This window comes from Epinephelus fuscoguttatus, linkage group LG14 (assembly GCF_011397635.1).
Source record: "Epinephelus fuscoguttatus linkage group LG14, E.fuscoguttatus.final_Chr_v1".
Classification (NCBI taxonomy): domain Eukaryota; kingdom Metazoa; phylum Chordata; class Actinopteri; order Perciformes; family Serranidae; genus Epinephelus; species Epinephelus fuscoguttatus.
The window spans coordinates 14,820,940-14,840,376 of record NC_064765.1 but is presented as its reverse complement, the minus strand read 5'-3'; the positions used below and the strand labels follow the sequence as shown (position 1 = coordinate 14,840,376).

General features: G+C 43.9%; 1 protein-coding gene across 1 annotated transcript in view; it reads right to left on the bottom strand.

Moving 5' to 3' along the window:
* Positions 1-2,527: 2,527 nt before the first annotated feature.
* Positions 2,528-19,437, bottom strand: part of hs6st1a (heparan sulfate 6-O-sulfotransferase 1a) — a 112,291-nt gene continuing 95,381 nt past the window's right edge. The window contains exons 2-4 of the mRNA XM_049596181.1: positions 16,927-17,149; positions 12,232-12,480; positions 2,528-7,935 (exon numbers count right to left, since the gene is read on the bottom strand). Coding sequence (XP_049452138.1) covers positions 7,609-7,935; positions 12,232-12,480; positions 16,927-17,149 — 799 coding nt within the window. The 3' untranslated portion in view covers positions 2,528-7,608. The remainder of the gene's footprint in view (positions 7,936-12,231; positions 12,481-16,926; positions 17,150-19,437) is intronic.

The following is a 19,437-nucleotide window of genomic DNA, read 5'->3' as shown; positions in this document are numbered from 1 at the left end:
ACGTGCACGCGCTCACGACACCTCACACATGTAGATGCGTGCAAACACACAGCTGCATCCCCTGTGAGGACGGGCCGAAGCGTCCTCGCAAGACAGTCCTTGTGAGTGTGGCAGCCTCACACGCACACGCCTGCCCACGGGGCCTGTTCATCTGTCAAGGAGGTGACATCTTCAGATGAATTATGGGAGATGGTTGTCATCTTCTCCGGGGTCACATACGAAATGGCGAACCCGGGCTGTGGGCTCCCTCTCCTCACACTATCACACGTCAGCCATTTTAGAGGTTGAAAGCCTCGACGGGGGACCAAAACGACCTCAATTAAACCTCCATTAATATTAATACATTTTGTCGTTTCACGTGAGTTGCTACTAATTAAATGTGTCCCTGACTGTATAATGGGGGTCAGCCGGGGTCGCCTGCATGAAGCTAATTCACCACATTACAGCCACCAAACACTGGGCCGGTCTCACATCATAAATACGGAGGGAGAGGAGGGCAGTCTTGCTTACTTTGGCGTTTGCAACAGCTAAACATACACACTTATTCAGCAAAAAGATGGCTTTTTAATTAGAATCAGTCACTTTTTTTTGTTTTTTATTAGTAACATTTATGGTTTTCATTTCTACGCTCTCTTGTGTGTGCGTGTGTATAAAGGGAATATACTAACAACCTTACAGACCATGTTTGGCCCTGACTGAGTGTTTGCATCCTGCTACATTTCTCCAACATCAACATTTATAAGACTTTTTATGTAGAGGTTAATAAGTTTGCAGCAGATCAGCTCTTTATGAGCTCCTAGGCCACAGCTACACACACACACGCACACAAACATAATAAACACACCATAATGAGATTGTGGAATTCCTCAGATTGGACTCCCACTGGTGTCAGTCTGTACGGGCTCCAGAGCCGAGCGCTGCCTGGGAGGTTGGATTCTTCTGCTCAATCCTTTAATATCATGAGAGATGATGATTTGGTGTTGACCTGAGAGATTAGCCAAACCCGCACTGGAAGGTCAGATAACGGCCCCAGATGTCCGATCTAATCATGTTTATTTTATTGCTGAAGGAAATATGTGTACTCCCACACTGGATTGCACTCTCCAGTCACCCTGAGTGTTTGCTTTTTGACAAAAAAAGGGTATTGAAACTCTGCAAATTGTTTGTGTATAGAGATTTATCCACATTGTATATTTGATGATGAAGGCCTAAGCCACGGCGCCCGCTGGAAAGGACTCAACCGGAGAAAGAGGACCAAACTCCATGGTGACCGCTGCTGGCGCCAAAAGGGCAATCCTCCAGAACTACAATAGCCTGGCTCCGGAGCATGCGAGCGAGGCACTAAATATGAACTTATCTGCAGAATTCCATGCTGAAAAATAAGCGATAATAATGCCAGAGCTTCTTTGTTTGCGTGAAAGAAGCATGGGACCGGCAATGAGGAGCTGCAGCCAGTTTGACCTCCTAATAATGGACGGTGGCCAGAGCCCATACAATCACTCAGAGCCGGATTCCCTCTGCAGGAGAGAGCGGGCACTTTTTCCTCTCAAACACTCACATGCACATGTTCACCCGAACAAAAGCCGTCCAGCCCTCTGCAGTAGCAGAGCCATTATTGTTTGTTTAGTCCAGCTGCACTTGAAATGACAGCGACCCAGAGCTATGGGGAGGATTAAAGACTGCGTTCAGTCCAATAGAACATGTACCAGCTGCCAGAGAGGCTGCACAGCCTTCCCTTTCTCTCCCTCTCCCCCTCATTCTCTCTTCATATGTCAGGCACAAAAACATCCTCTCTTTCCTCCTGTCTTACATAAAGGCCCTCTCTGATTCCCCGTCTCCTTTACACCCTTGCTCTCGTCGGCGCTGTCTGCCCGCTCTCATCTCCCTCTAGGCAATTGCCTCAGCCTGTCGCTGTCCAGGCAAATTATTTTTCTGCCCAGCCTCGAGGGGGTCAAAGTTGAAGCTCACCGGACTCTTGATGAGACAGGCCCGTGCTCTGCTCCCTCTCCTTTGCATGCTCAGCCAAGGACGGGGAATGATATTTATACCAGCTCACAGTCTCCACATCCCCTCCTCGCCAAACGCCTACCTGCCACAGCACAGGAAAGAAGCGTATTTGTGTGCATATACGTGTGTTAGGCAGGCCCCAAGTGTCTGCAGATTGAATTAGGCTGTAGATCACTGTTGACAGGGCTGAGGCTGTCATTAGTGGAAGGAGGGGGGGGATAGGCTGCTTTATGGGGTCACGGTCTTGTGGTTAGTGTAGGCGAGCGGTAGAAACGTCCTCTAGTTATAGATCGGCCTGTGGATGGAAGAGCAGAAACCTGGAGGGCAAAGTTCCCACACAGGATGTCAAAAAAATCAGAGAGTACAGGAAAATGTGGCCGCGTTTCAAGTTCAGTACCTTGGATGTATTTTCCATCTTATGAAGAAAAAAAAAAAAAAGGCGAGATGTTTTTCATGCCTGATAATGCAGCGACAGAGCGGGAAGCATCATAAATGATATGCAGTGACAACCAAAACACAGTCAGGTCTGTAAAAATGAAATATTTTAATTGGTGGCTTGATGATTCATTTTTGCAATCATAAGAAACAAACCCAGAATGATGCATACAGAAGGAGCCAGAGACAGACTGCACACCAATCTGAAAAAAAGTCTCTATCACACTCTTTTTAACACATCTTTAAAAAAAAATAAAAATAACAAAAAGAAAAAAAATGAGGATGTTAGCGACACCTGGGTTGCTTCATTGACACAAAGGAAACGCTGTTAAGACATCAGATATACATAGTGATGAGACATAAAATATTTGAGTATAGCTTCACGGCGTCAATTCCTGGAATCATTTCAGTGAAAGGATTTAGTTTGTCTTTCACACACTGCTCAGGTACAAGGGTCCGATGGTCACTTGAAACTGGAGCGCTGAAAATAAAACACTCTGAAGGTACAGAATCAGTTTTGTATTCTGCCTTCAACCTCTAATGCGGAGCCAGATATTGGTTCGGAGCCCAAACGCAAGTCTGATTTTGAAAAAGAGGTTGTGGGCAAAGTGCCTGGAGCTGCAGTGTTTTCAAGTCTCCAGTTTCAAGAATACAATGAAGGGGAAGTTAATACGAAACAAAAAAAGGGAGATCTCTCTTCCCATATCCATTTGCGTTACTTTGAAGGCTACACAAAAAGCAGCATATTGACGCTGGATGCATCCCAATACCTTTCATCATCCCCCCCACCCCCCCTCTCCCTTGTTCTTCTCTCCTCCATGAATCATCCCTGATTTAAAAGGAGCTGATCAAAAGGAGAGACACAGAAGGATCCAGGGTGATTAGTTGAAATTTAACAAGGAGGGTGGTGGGCGGCTTAATTGTTGGTTTCTCTTGCCTTCAGACGTTTAAAAGAAAAAAATCTATTGTTAACACGATGCAACATGTTATTTATCTTATATCAAGGAAGCATGCGTCCTCCTGTTGCCCCCCCCCCCCTCACCGGATGAGACCAAACTTAGACTACATTCACTTTAATTAAATCATGTTGTGACATGTCTTTTTCACACTTTTACATTCTCCTCTCCACGGCCTCACTGGTCTTCCCTCTTATTGCTTGTAGACAGAGTTGGGGTTCAAGAACATTTCATGAAAGATATGAGTCGTCTGAATCCTTTTTGAATCTCTTATTGAACCTCATCAGCTTTAGTTATAATTAACTCAAAGATCTATTGTGACTTTTTGGTGGCAGAAACTCTTTACAACCTTAAAATCAGATGAAGAGGATACTAAATAACATGTTGATGACGTATTCAACACACTGGAATAACATGCGTAGCTTACTTATGTTTCCTTTTGTTTCGCAAGTCCTGATGCAGAACTGTTAACATGATCATCTTGAATTATTAATATGAAAAGGTTAAAATTAACATGATTCAATCAGCTAGATTTTCCAGTTAAGAGTGACCACTGCTGGTTTTGCTGAACCACAAGTTCACACGAGTTGTGCTTCTATTCCCCAACGAACCATCTCTGGCCGATTACAGACACCGTCAAAGTTTCATTTTAGCCGTTAAGGAATTAATATTTGTCGGATACAGCAGGTATGATCTATATTTCGAAAACTAAACACTTTGAGATTTATTCACATCATATTCCATATGTAACTCTAAGGGTAAAAGTCAGAAGGTTTTTCATTCCAAGTTATCCAGTGGGAGGTTGCGACTCTGAAGTTATTTTCGGACTGATAAAATGTTTACCCGGGGTGAAACCAGTGTTTAAACCTGAAATTTCCACAGACTTTCTCAATGCTGGAATGTACTACGCTAAGTCAGCTGCTCTGGGGTCTCATTTATAAAGCAGTGCGTGGGATCCATGCTGAAAATGTACATACCGACAAAAGCGAAAACGGCAGGAGCCAAAAAAAATCCAGCAATTTCGACAATTAGGCTTCCACCTCACCATCTTCATCGCCAATTCCCTGTCTCATGGGTCAAGGTTCCTCCCATCAAGTCTGCTTTAGATATCCAACAACTTTTGTGTGGGAAGTAGCGTACGCCTCTTTCGGAACTTGTTTTGTGTGTGCGCAGTGTTTATAAATCAGACCCCAGGTCATGCCAGTACGTAGCCATTGCCTTCTATGGAAAAGCAGGATGTAAAGGTTAAATTTGTGACTGTGGGGTCACAAAATTCTCTCTGATGATTCAACCAGTTGCTGGATAACTAGTAAAGAAAATAGCCTTGATTTATCTCTGAGGTCTGCGTGGGGAACACTGAGACTGAGTGCTACAATCACAAACAGGGCTGCTAATGATTATATTCATTGTCAGTTATTTTCTTGATTAATCAATTAGTTATTGGGTCTTTAAAATGTCAGAAAATGGTGACAAATGTCGATTAGGGTTTGCCAAAGCCGAAGATGTCTTGTTTTAACCACAACCCAAAGATGTTCAGTTTACTGTCATAAAGAATTACGCAACCTGATTAAGCAACCCAATTACCAAATTATTTGGCGATTACTTTATTAGTTGACAACTAATCGATTTGTTCTTGCAGCTCTCATTAAGAGTGGGTCTACTTTCAAATCAGCCGTTCCTCGTCCATTGCGTCTCTTTCAAAACAAGCGTCAGGAATAATCAGCTGCGTCGCTTGTGGTCGGTAAATTAAGACATTCAAGTAGAAAACAATGCAATCAAACTTATTTTGTCACTGACGCTTGTGTTGCGTTCAGTTCGGACACGGTGTTTGAGGAAAATGTGGCTGCGTTGACGGTTTGCATAGGGACAGCTACCGAATCATGGAATAACGTACCGAGTGCTGGGAGCACAAATGGGTCTACTTACGGTGATGTTTATTGGTTAAACAGGTGAAAGCTACATATATTTTTTTTTCTCCAGTGCAGGAGGAGAGTTTTCAGTAAGAGATTCATCTGGATCAGAGCGGATATTATGCCAAACGAGAACCAGAACCACCAAATTCTGTACCCTATCGTATGAAAAAGCTTGAACCACAAGCACACGACAAATTAAAAATACAGGGGTTAAAATTCCTGCTTGGGGCAAAAAATTTGGTGTCACTGGTAGAGATGGCTGTTGTAACCCAACCTTAGGTAAAGACGTGTCACACGGGCAGATTTTTAAAAATATAAATTAGGATTTTAGACTATTATAGTGATACAGTCCTGATGAGTAACTACGTTAAGAAAAGGGGGAAAGGAAAATGTCGAAGGGCAAAGGAGGGGAGTATTATTGGCTTGCATCACCACGACTGCTGTTGGAGGGACTCTATTGCCCCGCCCCTCCACCACCACCCCAAAACAAACAAACAAAACAAACAAACAAACAAAACAAATAAACAAAAAATGGCAAGGTAATTGGTCATGGAACCAGTCATTCACAAAACTCACCAGGCATCCTCTCTCAGTCACACACACTATTTACAAAGGCATACACATACGCCAATCAGAGGCATACTGTACATACTATTTACACACACACCCACACACACACACACACACACACACACAGAAACACACTCATCCACGCAGACACACGAGTAGTCAGAGAAATTACTGTAGTATAATGCAGACATAATAATATCTGGCAATAATTATGTTGAGTATGATCCCAGTACATAGAGGCACTGCTACCTCGCCCCGTGTGTTCCTCAGGGTAAAACCCAGTAAAATACCGGTTACACTAATGAACCGCAGGTCACCGCCGCCGTGTGCGCCCTTTCAGCAGGTGGGAAGGCGGCTTGTTTGAGACCGCCGCTTTTACAAGACAGCGCTAGGTCAAAGAAAAGAAAGAAGAAGAAAGAAAAAAATTTTTTTGAAAATGCCACCCACTGCATTAAGGGCTCACATTGCCATGGTGACCAGTAGTTCCACAACTCCCATCTCGAGCATTTGTCTGAGTTAAGGTTTCCAAAGCGCTTGCCGCTCACACAGCGCGGTTCCTGGCAACAACCTGCGGCAGACACACTCCTCTCTCTCCTCTGCCTGCCTTTGATTTCTTCACACCTATGTGAGATTCGACTCTGTAATTGGCTGTCATTCTCCGCAGGACTGAGACACACACACACACAAATACGGAGAGGAAAGGAGAAATAATGAACTCGTTAAAGCAACAGGAACTTTGGGAACCTTTAACAGAGAAATAGGCCACTTTTTTTTTTTTACCCCTCCCCCTCCCAAAAATGCAAGGCTTCAGTAATGGCTATGGTCCATTGTACATCAATCCGATCCGTTAGCTTTGACTTATAAAACCGATAAAAATAAAGAAATAAAGGAATCACTTTTCTTTAGGCAGCAATATTGGTCTCAGTGTTATTACAATTCTGCTTTAAAAAAAAGCATAAACAAAAAAAAAAGGAAAAATACAAATGAAATCATCCTAAAATGAGAATGAGTCATTATTTCATGACCAAAGCGTGTTCATGGGTGAGATGGCTGATTTTTTTTTTTTTTTTGAAGCAGAAAGCTTTATTACACAACTCAGTCCAACTTTTTCTTCGCTTCTTTCTCTCCTTTCAGGTTCAGTCTCTCTCATGTACTCCCACCGATTTCTTTGTTCAGCTCAGCCATTAGCATACTTTTATAGCTTCCCCAGTCCCTTTGAAATCGGAGCATCCGGGAAGTAGACTGGTCCTTTAGCGAGAGTTAGTGGGAATTCACAGACTTAATTTTATTTTCTCATGCTCCATATTAGGCCACAGAGAACAAGAGGAATACAGGAGGAGGAGGAGGATGAGGAGGAGGGAGAGATGGATGAGATACTCAGTTGTCAGCAACTCTTAAAAATATCTCTTCTCTGCTCAGTCAGTAATGATGATAGGAGAGACAGAGAAACTCAGAGGGGGGGGAGGGCAAGCGGGTGCTAATAACAACTGGGCAAACCTCAATAATGTGAGCTGATGCAATCGACCAAGCCCAGGTCTCCATAGCAACCACTGCGACTCTCATTCCCGCAGCCCAACTCCTCAGTAAAGTCTGTTTGTCAGTCATTTGGGTCTTTGATGCAGGCGCCACTTTTTGTGTATGTGTGTGTATGTGTGTGTACGTGTATGTGTGTGTGTGTGTGTTTCACATTACATATGCGTGTCTGTGTGTTTGTTCTCGTTCTGCTGCTACCAGCGATTGATGATCTGGTTCATGTAGTCCTCAGTAGGGAGCCTGCTGCCCGCCTCCTCCGTTCTGCCGCCCTCCTCGCCCTCCTCGCGCTCCTCCCGCTCCCCCTCTCCGTCCTCCAGTGTCGACACCGAGCTCTGCCGCCCGTGGGACGGCCACAGGCTGACGCCCAGGCCCAGGCCCTGGTGGCTCTGCTGCATGTGGTTCTTGATGCGCTGCTGCCGCCTCTCCTGCTGCCTGGTGTACTGGTAGCGCTGCTGGAACAGGTCCCTGGCGTAGTCGTACAGCTCCATGTCCAGCTCGTTCAGCTCCTCAATGCGCTGGACCTGATGAGGAGGGAGCAGATTGAATGTTTAAAGTTTTTTTGAAGGTAGCTCAGAGGCAGAAAAGCATGGAGAAGAGATGGAAAACAGCCTGTTGCACCAGGTGTGTGTTAGTTCAAACATTTGCCTGGTTGTAAGGTAAATTATTACTAAGGTTTGATTCATGCACCACTAAAATAAAAGCAGTTTCACCACGGAGACAAGTTACAATATAACTCTAGGTAATAAGGACATAGTTACACATTCCCCTGGGTAGGTGTAAATCATAAAACCTCACAGAATTACACTCACTGATGGTAAAACAGCAGCTTTTCTATCTCGCAGCATCACTTTTTTCATGTGATTTGCAACACAGTAATCCAGTAAGAGTCCTAATTTATTGATATGGTATTTCAGTATAGATCTGGCTTAATATAATGTGCTACAATGCCAAGTGGCTCATGCTAGCCACCAAACAAATGCTCAAGGTAACCATTTTGATGCAGCTCCATCTTTCATTCCTCTCTCTGTGCTGTTACCTTGTTGTGGTGGAGAGGCTTGTGTGCTTCCAAGATCCTGAAAGCTAGACTTGGGGGGGGGGGGGGGTATGTGCCCCCTAGTAGGCTCAACCACACCAGATTGGTCTCAGGTGAGGAGCCAGTACTACTACTACTACTACTCTACTAGAGCCAAAATCTGAGACCAACCTCGTATGAGACCACCAAGACAGCACAAGTCCTCAGTGAGATGAAGAGATAAACACCTGGGCATTCTGGGGATAAGTGAAAGTCACTGGACTGACTTCACACGCCAAGTGCTGCATGATGGATCCGTCATCCGCCATTCAGGCCATGACAATACCCACACACATGGCGTAGCTGGAGAAAGCCAAAACCCTGACGTTTGAGATGGCTAGGCCATGTGCTAAGAATGGAACAGGGCCGGATCATGAGAGTTGCCTTAAGATGGAGACCACCAGGCAAAGAAGAACCCAGAAGGCTCAAACCACCTGGTGCAGAACTGTGACAACTGGAGCTGGAAGAGACAAACCTGTCACGGGGAGAGGTGCAACATGCTGCCAAGGATTGAATGCAATGGAAAGAGCTCATTGAAGCCTTATGGGGATGAAGAGGAGTTAGCAAGTAACCATCTTTGATTGTTGATTTACCCTTTGCCTTAGTTATGCCTTAGGTTGGTCAGTGCCAGGCCGTTGGTGAGCGTCTGTCACCCTAGTTTTGTGGTGTGTCTCCAGGGTTGGAAATTAACTTTTCTGTCCACCTGCCACTGTGGTTGCTGGATTACAAATTCTACCAGCCACTTAATAGATAACCGTTGTTTTTATTGGCTGGTGAGTGAAGCAAATCTTGCAGCCACTTAAATATTTAACCAGCATTTGGTTGTTGGCTGGTGCTAATTTCTAACCCTGTTTGTCCTCCAGCGTTGGCTCTAGTAGGGCCTTGCTGGATGTTTTTTTAGCTGATTCAGCATGTTGAATCTGCGTTGGAGACGGTAGAGCCTGTCGGTGAATGATTGGCAATTCAGCTCAGTGCATGAGAAGAGAAACGGAAGTGAGGAGAGCCAGGAAATGGCTGAGGTCAAGAGGGCATGAAACCAAAACAAACTTGTTCACTAGCACAAGGTAAATGTCCTTTTGCTCTCAACATGGGGTTGTGTTGTTAAAGCCCTAACTGGCTAACTGGCGTCTTGAATCAATACAGTCGGTCCTTCCCTTTTTGAACCATGATCACAGACTACCACAGCCTGCTGCTACGAAGAGTTATTTCCTTTAACGTACTTGTTAGTTGGCTCCTGGCTGTAGTCTTTGCAGTGTGTTCATGTGCAACTTTTGAGCTGAGACACAGGCGACATGAGGTAACGCAACAGTTGGCCTTTGATGTCGCTCTGCTGTGTGTGGGCATTTTGGAACAGTAACCCCATAGCAAAAGGGTCTTGGCTCCTGGGGAATTTTCCTGCGGTGGAATTGCCCATTACATGACATTTGTACAAAGGCTTTATAGGACTTCTAACATGAGAGACAGAACAGAGGGAAAAAAGTGAGCTGGCAATATGTGGAGCAAGATAACAGAAATGTGTTTGATGTTTGGTTGTGCTATGCAGCTGGCTTTATTGGCGCGTATCATCTGTTCTGTGTGGATCCAACATGGAAGGGGGAAATGTGTTTAATTAAGAGAATCCCTTTGAAATCTGTGATGGAGTGCTGGATATCATTTGTGAGCAATATGTGCGACAACAGAGGGAAGCGACGTGCTGCATCAGTGTTCGAAAAATTAGAGATGTTTGATCGGCGGCGCGGGGGGACACCGGCACAAAGCCAGGAAGACGGCGCGGAGCTCAAGTCGTCAAAACAAAGACTTGGTGTATCAGAGAGCAGCCGTCCCGTAATTTAGAACCCAGTTTCAATCTTGACTCACCGGGATCTAAGTGGGCTTTCGGCAGCTTTTTAGGAGAGTGTAAAGTAAATATTCACCCACTGATGTAATTATTTGACTTTTTAAAAAAATAATTAAATCCTGTCACAATTTCACGCAGTGCCTCTGGAAGTATTTAATTTGTAAGCTGCTTTTAAAAACAAATTTTCACTCAGAATGCCACACACAGCCTCCCCCCCACCTGTCAGACTTCCACCACATGGCATTTTCTCCTTTCTCTGATAATAATCATCAGCCCACTTTTCCACAGCCGCTGTCAGAGGGGCATATTTTATTTTCTACCCTCTCAACTGGTTTTGATGTATGAATCAGTCTGCTGTGTACTGGAGGGGTTTTTGGTGGGAGAGGTGGAATTGAGCCTCCCATACTGGACCAATCAAAGTGTGAAGAACGTGTTTGAAGCTGTGGTTTCTTTTAACAGTGACAGTCTTCCCAACTCATTTCACAGCAATATAAGACCACTGTGTTTCCTCTCTGTTCTTTTCTTTTGTCTCATTTTCTATTCTTCCATTTCTTTTCTCAGATTCTTCTCACTTCTTTCCCAAATATTTGGTATGTTTTTCTGTCTGTAGGCGACTGTGCTACAACTGCCATGCTTGAGAGAGATGCTGATCATAACAGAAGTACTTGTGCATAATTTAGGTCCCGTTTAGATGTATAAAGATATTTTTAAAACAAATTTTTACCCCTGTTTACTAAAAGAAAAATCTGTCTACACTACCTTCGTTGTACAAAATATCTCTGTCCACCCTAGAACGCAAAAACAGCACCAAACGCTGTCTTCCTCAGTCTCCCTTGCCACAAAGGTAGTAAAGTGTACAGGCTACCTTTTTCAGAACACCTACTGGAGATCTCATCATCGTTGATTCCCCTCGGGATGAAGGGGCTCACTCAACAATACAAGTGATGTTCTGGGAATCCTCATCAACAACAAGCCCACTCTTCAAATTGTCTCACCATCTGCTAATTCGGCCGAGTCTGATCCAAAACCGATGTTTCAGGTGGACTCTAAACCCCAGACGTTGACGTAGTCTAAATAACTCTGGGCACAGCAGATGGCTCTGTTCTGTTCTACACTTTTAGTGATGAGTGGATCTTCAAACTTTTTATGACCGGATTATGTGGTCGGCATATATTCTAATCCCCACTGGGAGGGAAAAAAAAAGTGTCATGGAACGTAGTTCCTGTGGACTCCAGCAACACTAAACCCCTGAGCTTGCCTGAGAAGGACTAAATGCACAAACCTGCTATTTTTAAATATCCCATGGAGAGAGACTCTCACTGCAGCCTGTTCTATTTTATTCAGAATATGTCGGCGAGCAGCCTCATTCTGTGGACGATAAACTAGGTGCAGATATTCCTTACAAATACAGTGAGTGCTGGACGGAGCAGTGAGTGACAACAACCCCGTCCACATTTGAGAGTACTGTTTACAGTGGAAACGCTAGGGTCTAGGTACCATGCCTCAAGGGTTACTTTTGGATCCAAAAGTACCATACTGAAAGTGTTCGGTGGAAACGGGGCGAGACAGTCCTATTGGTTCCCAGTCTAGGACAAAAGTACCTGGTTCCCAACCTTTTTTGTAAGAGGCCAGGAGCTGGAAAGAACTGGAACTGCTGGTTTACTAGCTATGTACACTTTCTAGTAAATAAATATAGTGGATTACAAAGTACAATATTTCCCTCTGAATAATATAAAGTAGCATAAAAAGGTAAATCTCAAGTAAAGTAAAAGTACCTCATAATTGTACTTAGTTAATGTCCTCAAATAACTTTCTTTAATGTCTCTTCTAATCTGTCATTTCCTGATCGATGTTTCCTGCCACTCTACAGAACTAGATTTCTAAATATAACCGAGCAGCAGCACTAACCGTAGCATTGTCCAGGTCCACCCCTGCAGCTCGGGTGCTGTTGTACTGCATGAAAGGTCTGATGAAGCGCAACCTGAAGGTTCGCTCAAACAGGAACTGGGTTTTCCTCTGGTACTCCGTCAGACCAAAGAAGGCCATGTCTCGTAGGTTCTTCTTGGCCGACTCCAGGAGGAGCTGGGCCCTCTTCTTCTCTGGAACCGTGGACATGTTGTAGCAGCCAACGAGGCTCAGGTCTGCCAACATACGAACCTGTAGCCAGAGGAACAAGAAGTGAAGGAGGTTATAGAAATTGGTGGATGTTTGTGTGGACAATAGTGATAAAGAATCCGCCTTTAATTTAAGGATCTGTGTTTAAAACTCAATGTCAAAATCAGTTCGGTGAGTTTCTGCTTCCCTTTCTGCTTTAGTTGTACAGTCAAGAGAGACAGTTTTCACAAATATATTAAGTATAATTTATGAATAAACATTTGTGTCTGTGACACTGAAGCTGAATTAAGTTGACATTATTTGTTGACTACTTGACAAAAGAACAGAAAATGAAGTGATGACTAATTAATCATCTCACCAGCGCTGCAACTAGTCATTATACATTATTTTGCTGATTGTTTTCTTGATTTGTTGTTTCGTCTATGAAACGTTAAATAATTGCAAAAAAAAAAAATAAAAAAAAAAAAATGCATTTACATATTCTCAGAGACCACGGTTATGTCCTCAATTTGCTTGTTTTGTCTGATTAATAGAAGAGTAAATCACAAGTTTAATCTTGATACAATATAAAATCAAGTCTTTGGAAAACAATATATTTGCTGATATCACAAAGTCTGCCACTATATGATTACAATTTGATTCAGTCCAGGGGTCCGTGATTGATACGAGACCATATCAGTAATATCCTAATTGTCTGTTTTTCTTAGCAGCATGGCACGGTCTAACTGGCTCTGGGCTGCTACCACTGTTCAAATGTTTAGGAAAGATAAAGATGTGCCATGGGAATTTTAAAATGAAAGTGAATCTTAAAGATGACGATTTATATAAATGCACCGATTGTTGATCACTGAATTGATATATTGAGACAGATCAATATTGTTACACAGTTTAAAACCTTAAGGTATTCCATCCACTCTCAAAAATTACATCTAAAGTCTGAAACAAAGTCACATTTGAGAAGCTGGAACCAAAAAGTCAAGTATGACTAAAAGGATTAATAGATTATCAGAACTAGATGCAGATTAATTTTCTGTCCATAGACTAAATAACCGATTGATTAAGAACTGCAGCTCTCCACAAATTACTTATCAAATAAAATAATACGTTAAAATACTGCTTCTCCCTTATTTTATGTAACTTTATTTGTTTTTGGCAGACAGAATAATTAGAAAATGGCATTTTAACTCATAATTTACTTACTCATAAATCGTCTTTCATACACAAATGCAGTTCACAGTGCAGTACATTATAGTGAGGATCAACAGCAAAATCAAGACAATGTCTTCAGATATAAACCAAGTTAAATTTAAGACTTTTGGAGACCTTTTTAATACCACATCATATGACATTTTAGACGAAACCTGCAATGGAAATAACACACTATACATATATGAGAGTGTGTGTGTGTGTGTGTGTGTGTGTGTGTGTGTGTGTGTGTGAGACACATGTGTACGTACTCTTTCCAAGTAAACACACTGATGTCAGCTCAAAATGAACAGTAAGGAAAAATGACAATGACTGGTTGAGTCTAAGGGTCCGTCTCAACCAAACTTTAGGGAAGTGCTTTTCAGCCCTTAAAATCCACACTTAATTTGAAGGGCTGTGCGATACACACTTAGGAACCCATCTCAACTGAGGGGAAGATTGAATTTCCCAGGATGCATTGTGAAATTATCCAGCCAGGCGAGTTTTCCAGGAAGATGGCAGCCTCCATGAGAAAGCCATCGCACAATTTAAGTACTATTTTCCCAAATAAGCATGCAAAAAATCCAAAATATATCAGAATGTGTTGTTTCTACATATGCATTATCTGTAAGCCTTGAGTTAGAATATGAATGCTTGAAAATCGTTAATTCCTGACACAGCCAACATGAATATCTACAGAGTTCTCCATGCAAGAAGCCTATGTCTACGATATGTGTGACGTAAGTGAACACGTCTGTTACGCTAATTTGTATGAAGTGGCGTCCCAATTCGCAGGTAAAATTCCCTACCCCTCAACACTGCCCCTTTGTTGTTGAGGGGAATCCGTCTGGCGAGTGCACTTAAAACCAAGGGGTAAGGTCAACGGAAGAGAATTGGGATTGGCCCTAAATTTAATGTGTTTAATGTAAAAAGAAAAGAAAATCTCAGCTCTGTCATTAATGCAATTTATTATAGCAATTCTTCGGTCTGTCCAATGATTGTAAACAGTCATTGGGTCTGTCAGGCTGGAGACATTTCCACTGCAATGTGACTGAAAATATTTAAGACCCATCAAATCTGAATTTAAGACAACTTCAGGCCTTTTTAGGCCTTATATTAAGAAAACTTGATTTAAGACATTTTAAGACTTTAAGGACCTGCAGACACCCTGCAAGAGTAGACAGTTCAAATAGTAAGAAGAAGTAAATGTTTCATCACTTTGAGGTTTGGGAAGGGATTATTGAGCATGATTACATGGGTGTAAATATCCCGTTTATGAGGCTGATCCCAGTTATGATCATATTCATGATATGGCTTTTACATGAGCACAGAGAGATTGGGTTATTCATATTCCCCCTAGACATCCTGGTTTCTTTCCGAGCACTCCAGCTAACATATTTAGGTTCATCATAAACTGAATAAGATGTTTGCATGCTCAAACACATAAACAGGATACTCAAAAAACCCAACTAAAAACAGGTTCCTCATGTCCATGTAAATGCCCTCACAGATGTTTGTCTTCTTACTTTTACAATTCACAGATTAAAATCCTTACATTATGTGAGTACCTTTTCATATCTCAGTATCATGAACCACTTTCCTTCAGATCCCTTGATCCAGCACTGAACCAAATAAACTAAAGCAGCTTCGATTTGGGGGAATTTGTTCCAAACTGAGACATCACTTTATCACTGAGTGCATTCTGGAGCTGTTGTGTTACAGTACAGGAGCAGGGACTGCATACTGATGTGGATTCACAAGAGTACACTAGGATGTCTCAAGTGTGTGTGTGTGTGTGTGTGTGTGTGCCACATTTATAAGTCATGGGATCCTGAGTAATAACAGCCTGCGGCTCAGGTGAGATAAGCTGGCCAACACATTTAGGTGGGAGACTGAAAAAGCCATCAGAAAAGAAGGTGTGAATTTGAGGTGTTTATGACCAGCAGGTGAACTCCAGACTGTGTGTGTGTGTGTGTGTGTGTGTGTGTGTGTGTGTCAGTGTGCGTGAGAGAGAGACAGAGAGAGAGCGCGCTGACGTGTGTGCCGCTCATATATGTTGGAATTGCATTGAATCGGTCATCAGAGCTGTCAGTTGCGGCCACCGGCTGCAAACAGCTAACGTTAACTAGCTCTGCTGATTTTAACATGGCCTCACACAATGTGGCATTATCAGGGAAACAATAGGGTGTGTTCTCTGACACAACCATAATGAGTTTACTGCATCCTTTGTTCTGATGACGCCCCTTCGAAGATCTCTGTTCCTCTTAAACATGTTTTCGATTCAGGACGCCGGCTGCTAACCTGCCATCTCGTCAGCTAACAGTGAGATCACAGAGCCCATTTGCCCAACAGTCATTGTCTTCTTCTTGTACCTGCTCATTAATTTAAGTTTGTGGCCCACTAGTCTCGAGCCAAACATCGACCACTGCCATTAGTAAATGTCCAGTAAATGTCGTCTTATTTGCCAACAGGCCAATGACAGTCGACAAGGTGTTGGTACGTGACTTTCCTTTTAAGAATCAGCATCTACATATACACTTTATTTTGGTTTCTGGTGTGCAAATTCACAGCTTGTTGATTCATTCATTCATATTCCTTAAGTGGAGCTGGAGCCTATCCCAGCTGACATTGGGTGAGAGGCAGGGTGCACCCTGGACAGGTCACCAGACTATCACAGGGCTGACACATAGAGACAGACAACCATTCACACTCACATTCACACCTACGGACAATTTAGAGTTACCAATTAACCTGCATGTCTTTGGACTGTGGGAGGAAGCTGGAGTACCCAGGGAAAACAAACACTGACACAGGGAGAACATGCCAACACCACACAGAAGGGCTCCCCCACCCTGGGTTCGAACCTCCCACCCTCTTGCTGTGAGGCAACAATGCTGGGTGGTCTTGGATTTATGACACTAGCTGAAAATGTCGGTGCTATAATCATTTAGGTGAACAAAACAGCCCAACAAAGAGGAGGGAAGTGGGGTCAGGTGCAGAGATGCAGGTTAGCTAGGCAGCGGTGATAAATGGCAGCATCAAGACTGAAATCAGCTGCTCTTTACAGTGTTTGCAGTAAAACAGAGTCTGTGCACAAATGGCCCAGAGAAGCCCAACAGCAAAGTGGAATGACTGAGGATTTGTGGCTCTCTCTGTCGCATTCTTTTACACGATTGCAACAGCTTCAGCTCTGAGGACTATAAACGTGACAACCCTGCAACACATCCCAACCTTTCAGACTCACAGTATGGAGTTTTTATTGTTCTGTATCACAGCTGCTGGTGTGCTCGTTTTCTGTCCTACCTGTCTGTTGTTGGCCAGGTTGTAAGGACAGTCCATGAACTGCTGCAGGGTGCACCCCGACCAGTCAGAGCCCTCGTAGCAGGAGGGCAGCTCCTCGGGCGTTGGGGTCCGTCCATCGCACATGTGCAGGGAGGTTTTCCACGTGGCTCCCCGCTGCACGTGCCGCCACTCGCTGAGGTATCGAGACACCGGGTCCCTCAGCAGGGTGATGTAGTAGAACTTCCTGTTAGGAGGGAAAAAAGGAGCAGAAGAAAGAGGAGAAAGAGAAGATTTACATTAACAAATGATTGCCTCACTTACACAGAATTCTGCTTTTGACATAAGCTTGATCAATCAATAAAAGCAGCAGCAAAACAACCTGTAAAAACAAGCTAATGTGTTAGTTAATTTCATTGCCTTTTTAATTTGTTTTCCTTTGGGGCTGAGTCATTTCCTGATTGTTTAGATGAAGCAGATAAGAGGAGTTAGAAGCAAAAAGTGTGTTGATAATTCATTCAAAGACACCATGTGTAATTCTCCAGTCGCCCATGTGGTGGCACTGTTTACAACGCTTGCACTGCATCCACAGAAGTCTGAGGAAGCAGGAGGAAGGCTACAGACTGAGGTTGCCACACTTAATACCATATTATTTGCATTTACTAGAAGCAGCGCTGTGATGCACAAAAGAGAATCTGGTCAGCTGATAGGAAGTCAAAGTACAAATGAGGGGGCGGAGGAGGAGAGGGAGGGAGTCAATTTGTCAGGCGAGAGGATCAGGTCGGCGTTTGGGCCACACAGTGCAGGAAAAGAAACTGCTGCCACAAGCACATCTCACTCTGCGACGCACATCTCGGCGCTGCAAACATCCTTATGTCTCAGACTCCGACACACACACACACACATCCTTCCTCTCGCACAAGTATTAGGTCTGCCTCCGAGAGATGACTCATCCCGCATCTGAGATATGGATGGGACTGTTTTTGTGGTGTGTGTGTGTGTATGTGTGTGTGTGTGTAATGTAATGGTGCATAGCACAGTTCAATGTCTCTCCAGAGGGGACACTCCCACCAGAGCGGAGACCTTTCCAGGCCTTCACACTCCAGCTAATTACTGCAGTCTAATCAATCAACACATCCTCATTAACCACGCACACATGCAACTTGTGTGCGTGCGTTTGTGAGTGGCTATGCGCCTGCCTGCAGTGTGTCTGGCAGCGATGGTATGGATTTGTCTGGGCAACAGACGCACACGCCGCCGGTCGAAAATACACACAGGCACACACGCTGCCCTCCTCTCCTGGGCTTGCATCACGTCAGAGGAATGTTTGCAGAGAGAATTTTGTGTGCTGACAGGACTCCACGAAAAATCGCCGGTCCACACACAAGCCGCCTCACATATCCACACAGACTCTGTGCTTCCATCGCTAAATCTTTGGCTCCACACTACAAAGCTCACCCAGTGAGAGAGGAGGAGGTTGCTGGGTGGACACAAAGCCCCAAGTGTCACACAAACAGCAGCAGTGTCTGGATATTAAAAAGAAGTAGCTAGAACCCCCTCCCTGGAAATTCAGCCGGTGGCAACAGGGAGATCCCGGACAACAAAACAACTAAACCCTCCTAAATCTAGCAACAGCTGAAAGATGCACAATGAAAAACTCTAAATCCAGCAGCGCCGAGCACATCCTGGACAATAAAACAAACCGACCCCAAAACAAATTTCATCGGGGGAGATCCTGCGCAACAAAACAACCACACCCTGAATTTAGCTGCAGCACGGAGAGATCCCCGCAAATGAAACAAATCAAGTAGCAGCAGGGGGATCACGGACAATGAAAACGACTAAACCCTAAATCCAGTGGCAGCTGGGAGATCCCAGGCAACGAACCAAACAGACCCTCAATCCCGGGACAGTGGGGGGATCACGGCCATAGAAACAAGTATCTAAACTCTAAATCCCATCAACCTAAACCGAAAATCTCATCCCCCCCCCGATCTAATCAAAAGCAGAGGAGAGGAGAGGAGAGGCGCACAGTCGAACTGGAGCCTGCAGGAGACCGGGGTGCATTATGGAGATTCCTATGATGACATTATCAGGATTCCTAACACTCCCTAGAGTGCAGTGTGTGTTTGTGTGTGAGTGTGTGTGAGCCTGCTGTGTGTGTTTCTGAGTAAGACTACGCCTATTAAATCAGTGATGACATTTTCCCCCTCTTGGCTTCTATTCTACTGAAAAAACACGGCACTGTTTGGCCCTCGCAACAGAGACTGGAGGAGAGAATGAGGGAGAGGGCGAAAAACAGAAAGAGAGAAAAAAGAAAGGGGAGAAAGAAAGAGAAGGAGAGAGAAAGAGAGAGAAAGGAGGGGGCGGAAGAGAATTTCAATTAGTTTTCTAATACTGTGAAAGCAGTGAGGGCCCCGAGCCCAAGTGATTTATCAAAGTTATGGCTCCAGCTATAATGAAGGCTCAGGCATATTACCAGGGAAAATAAATAAATAACATGCACACAAACACACACAGTAACACACACACATT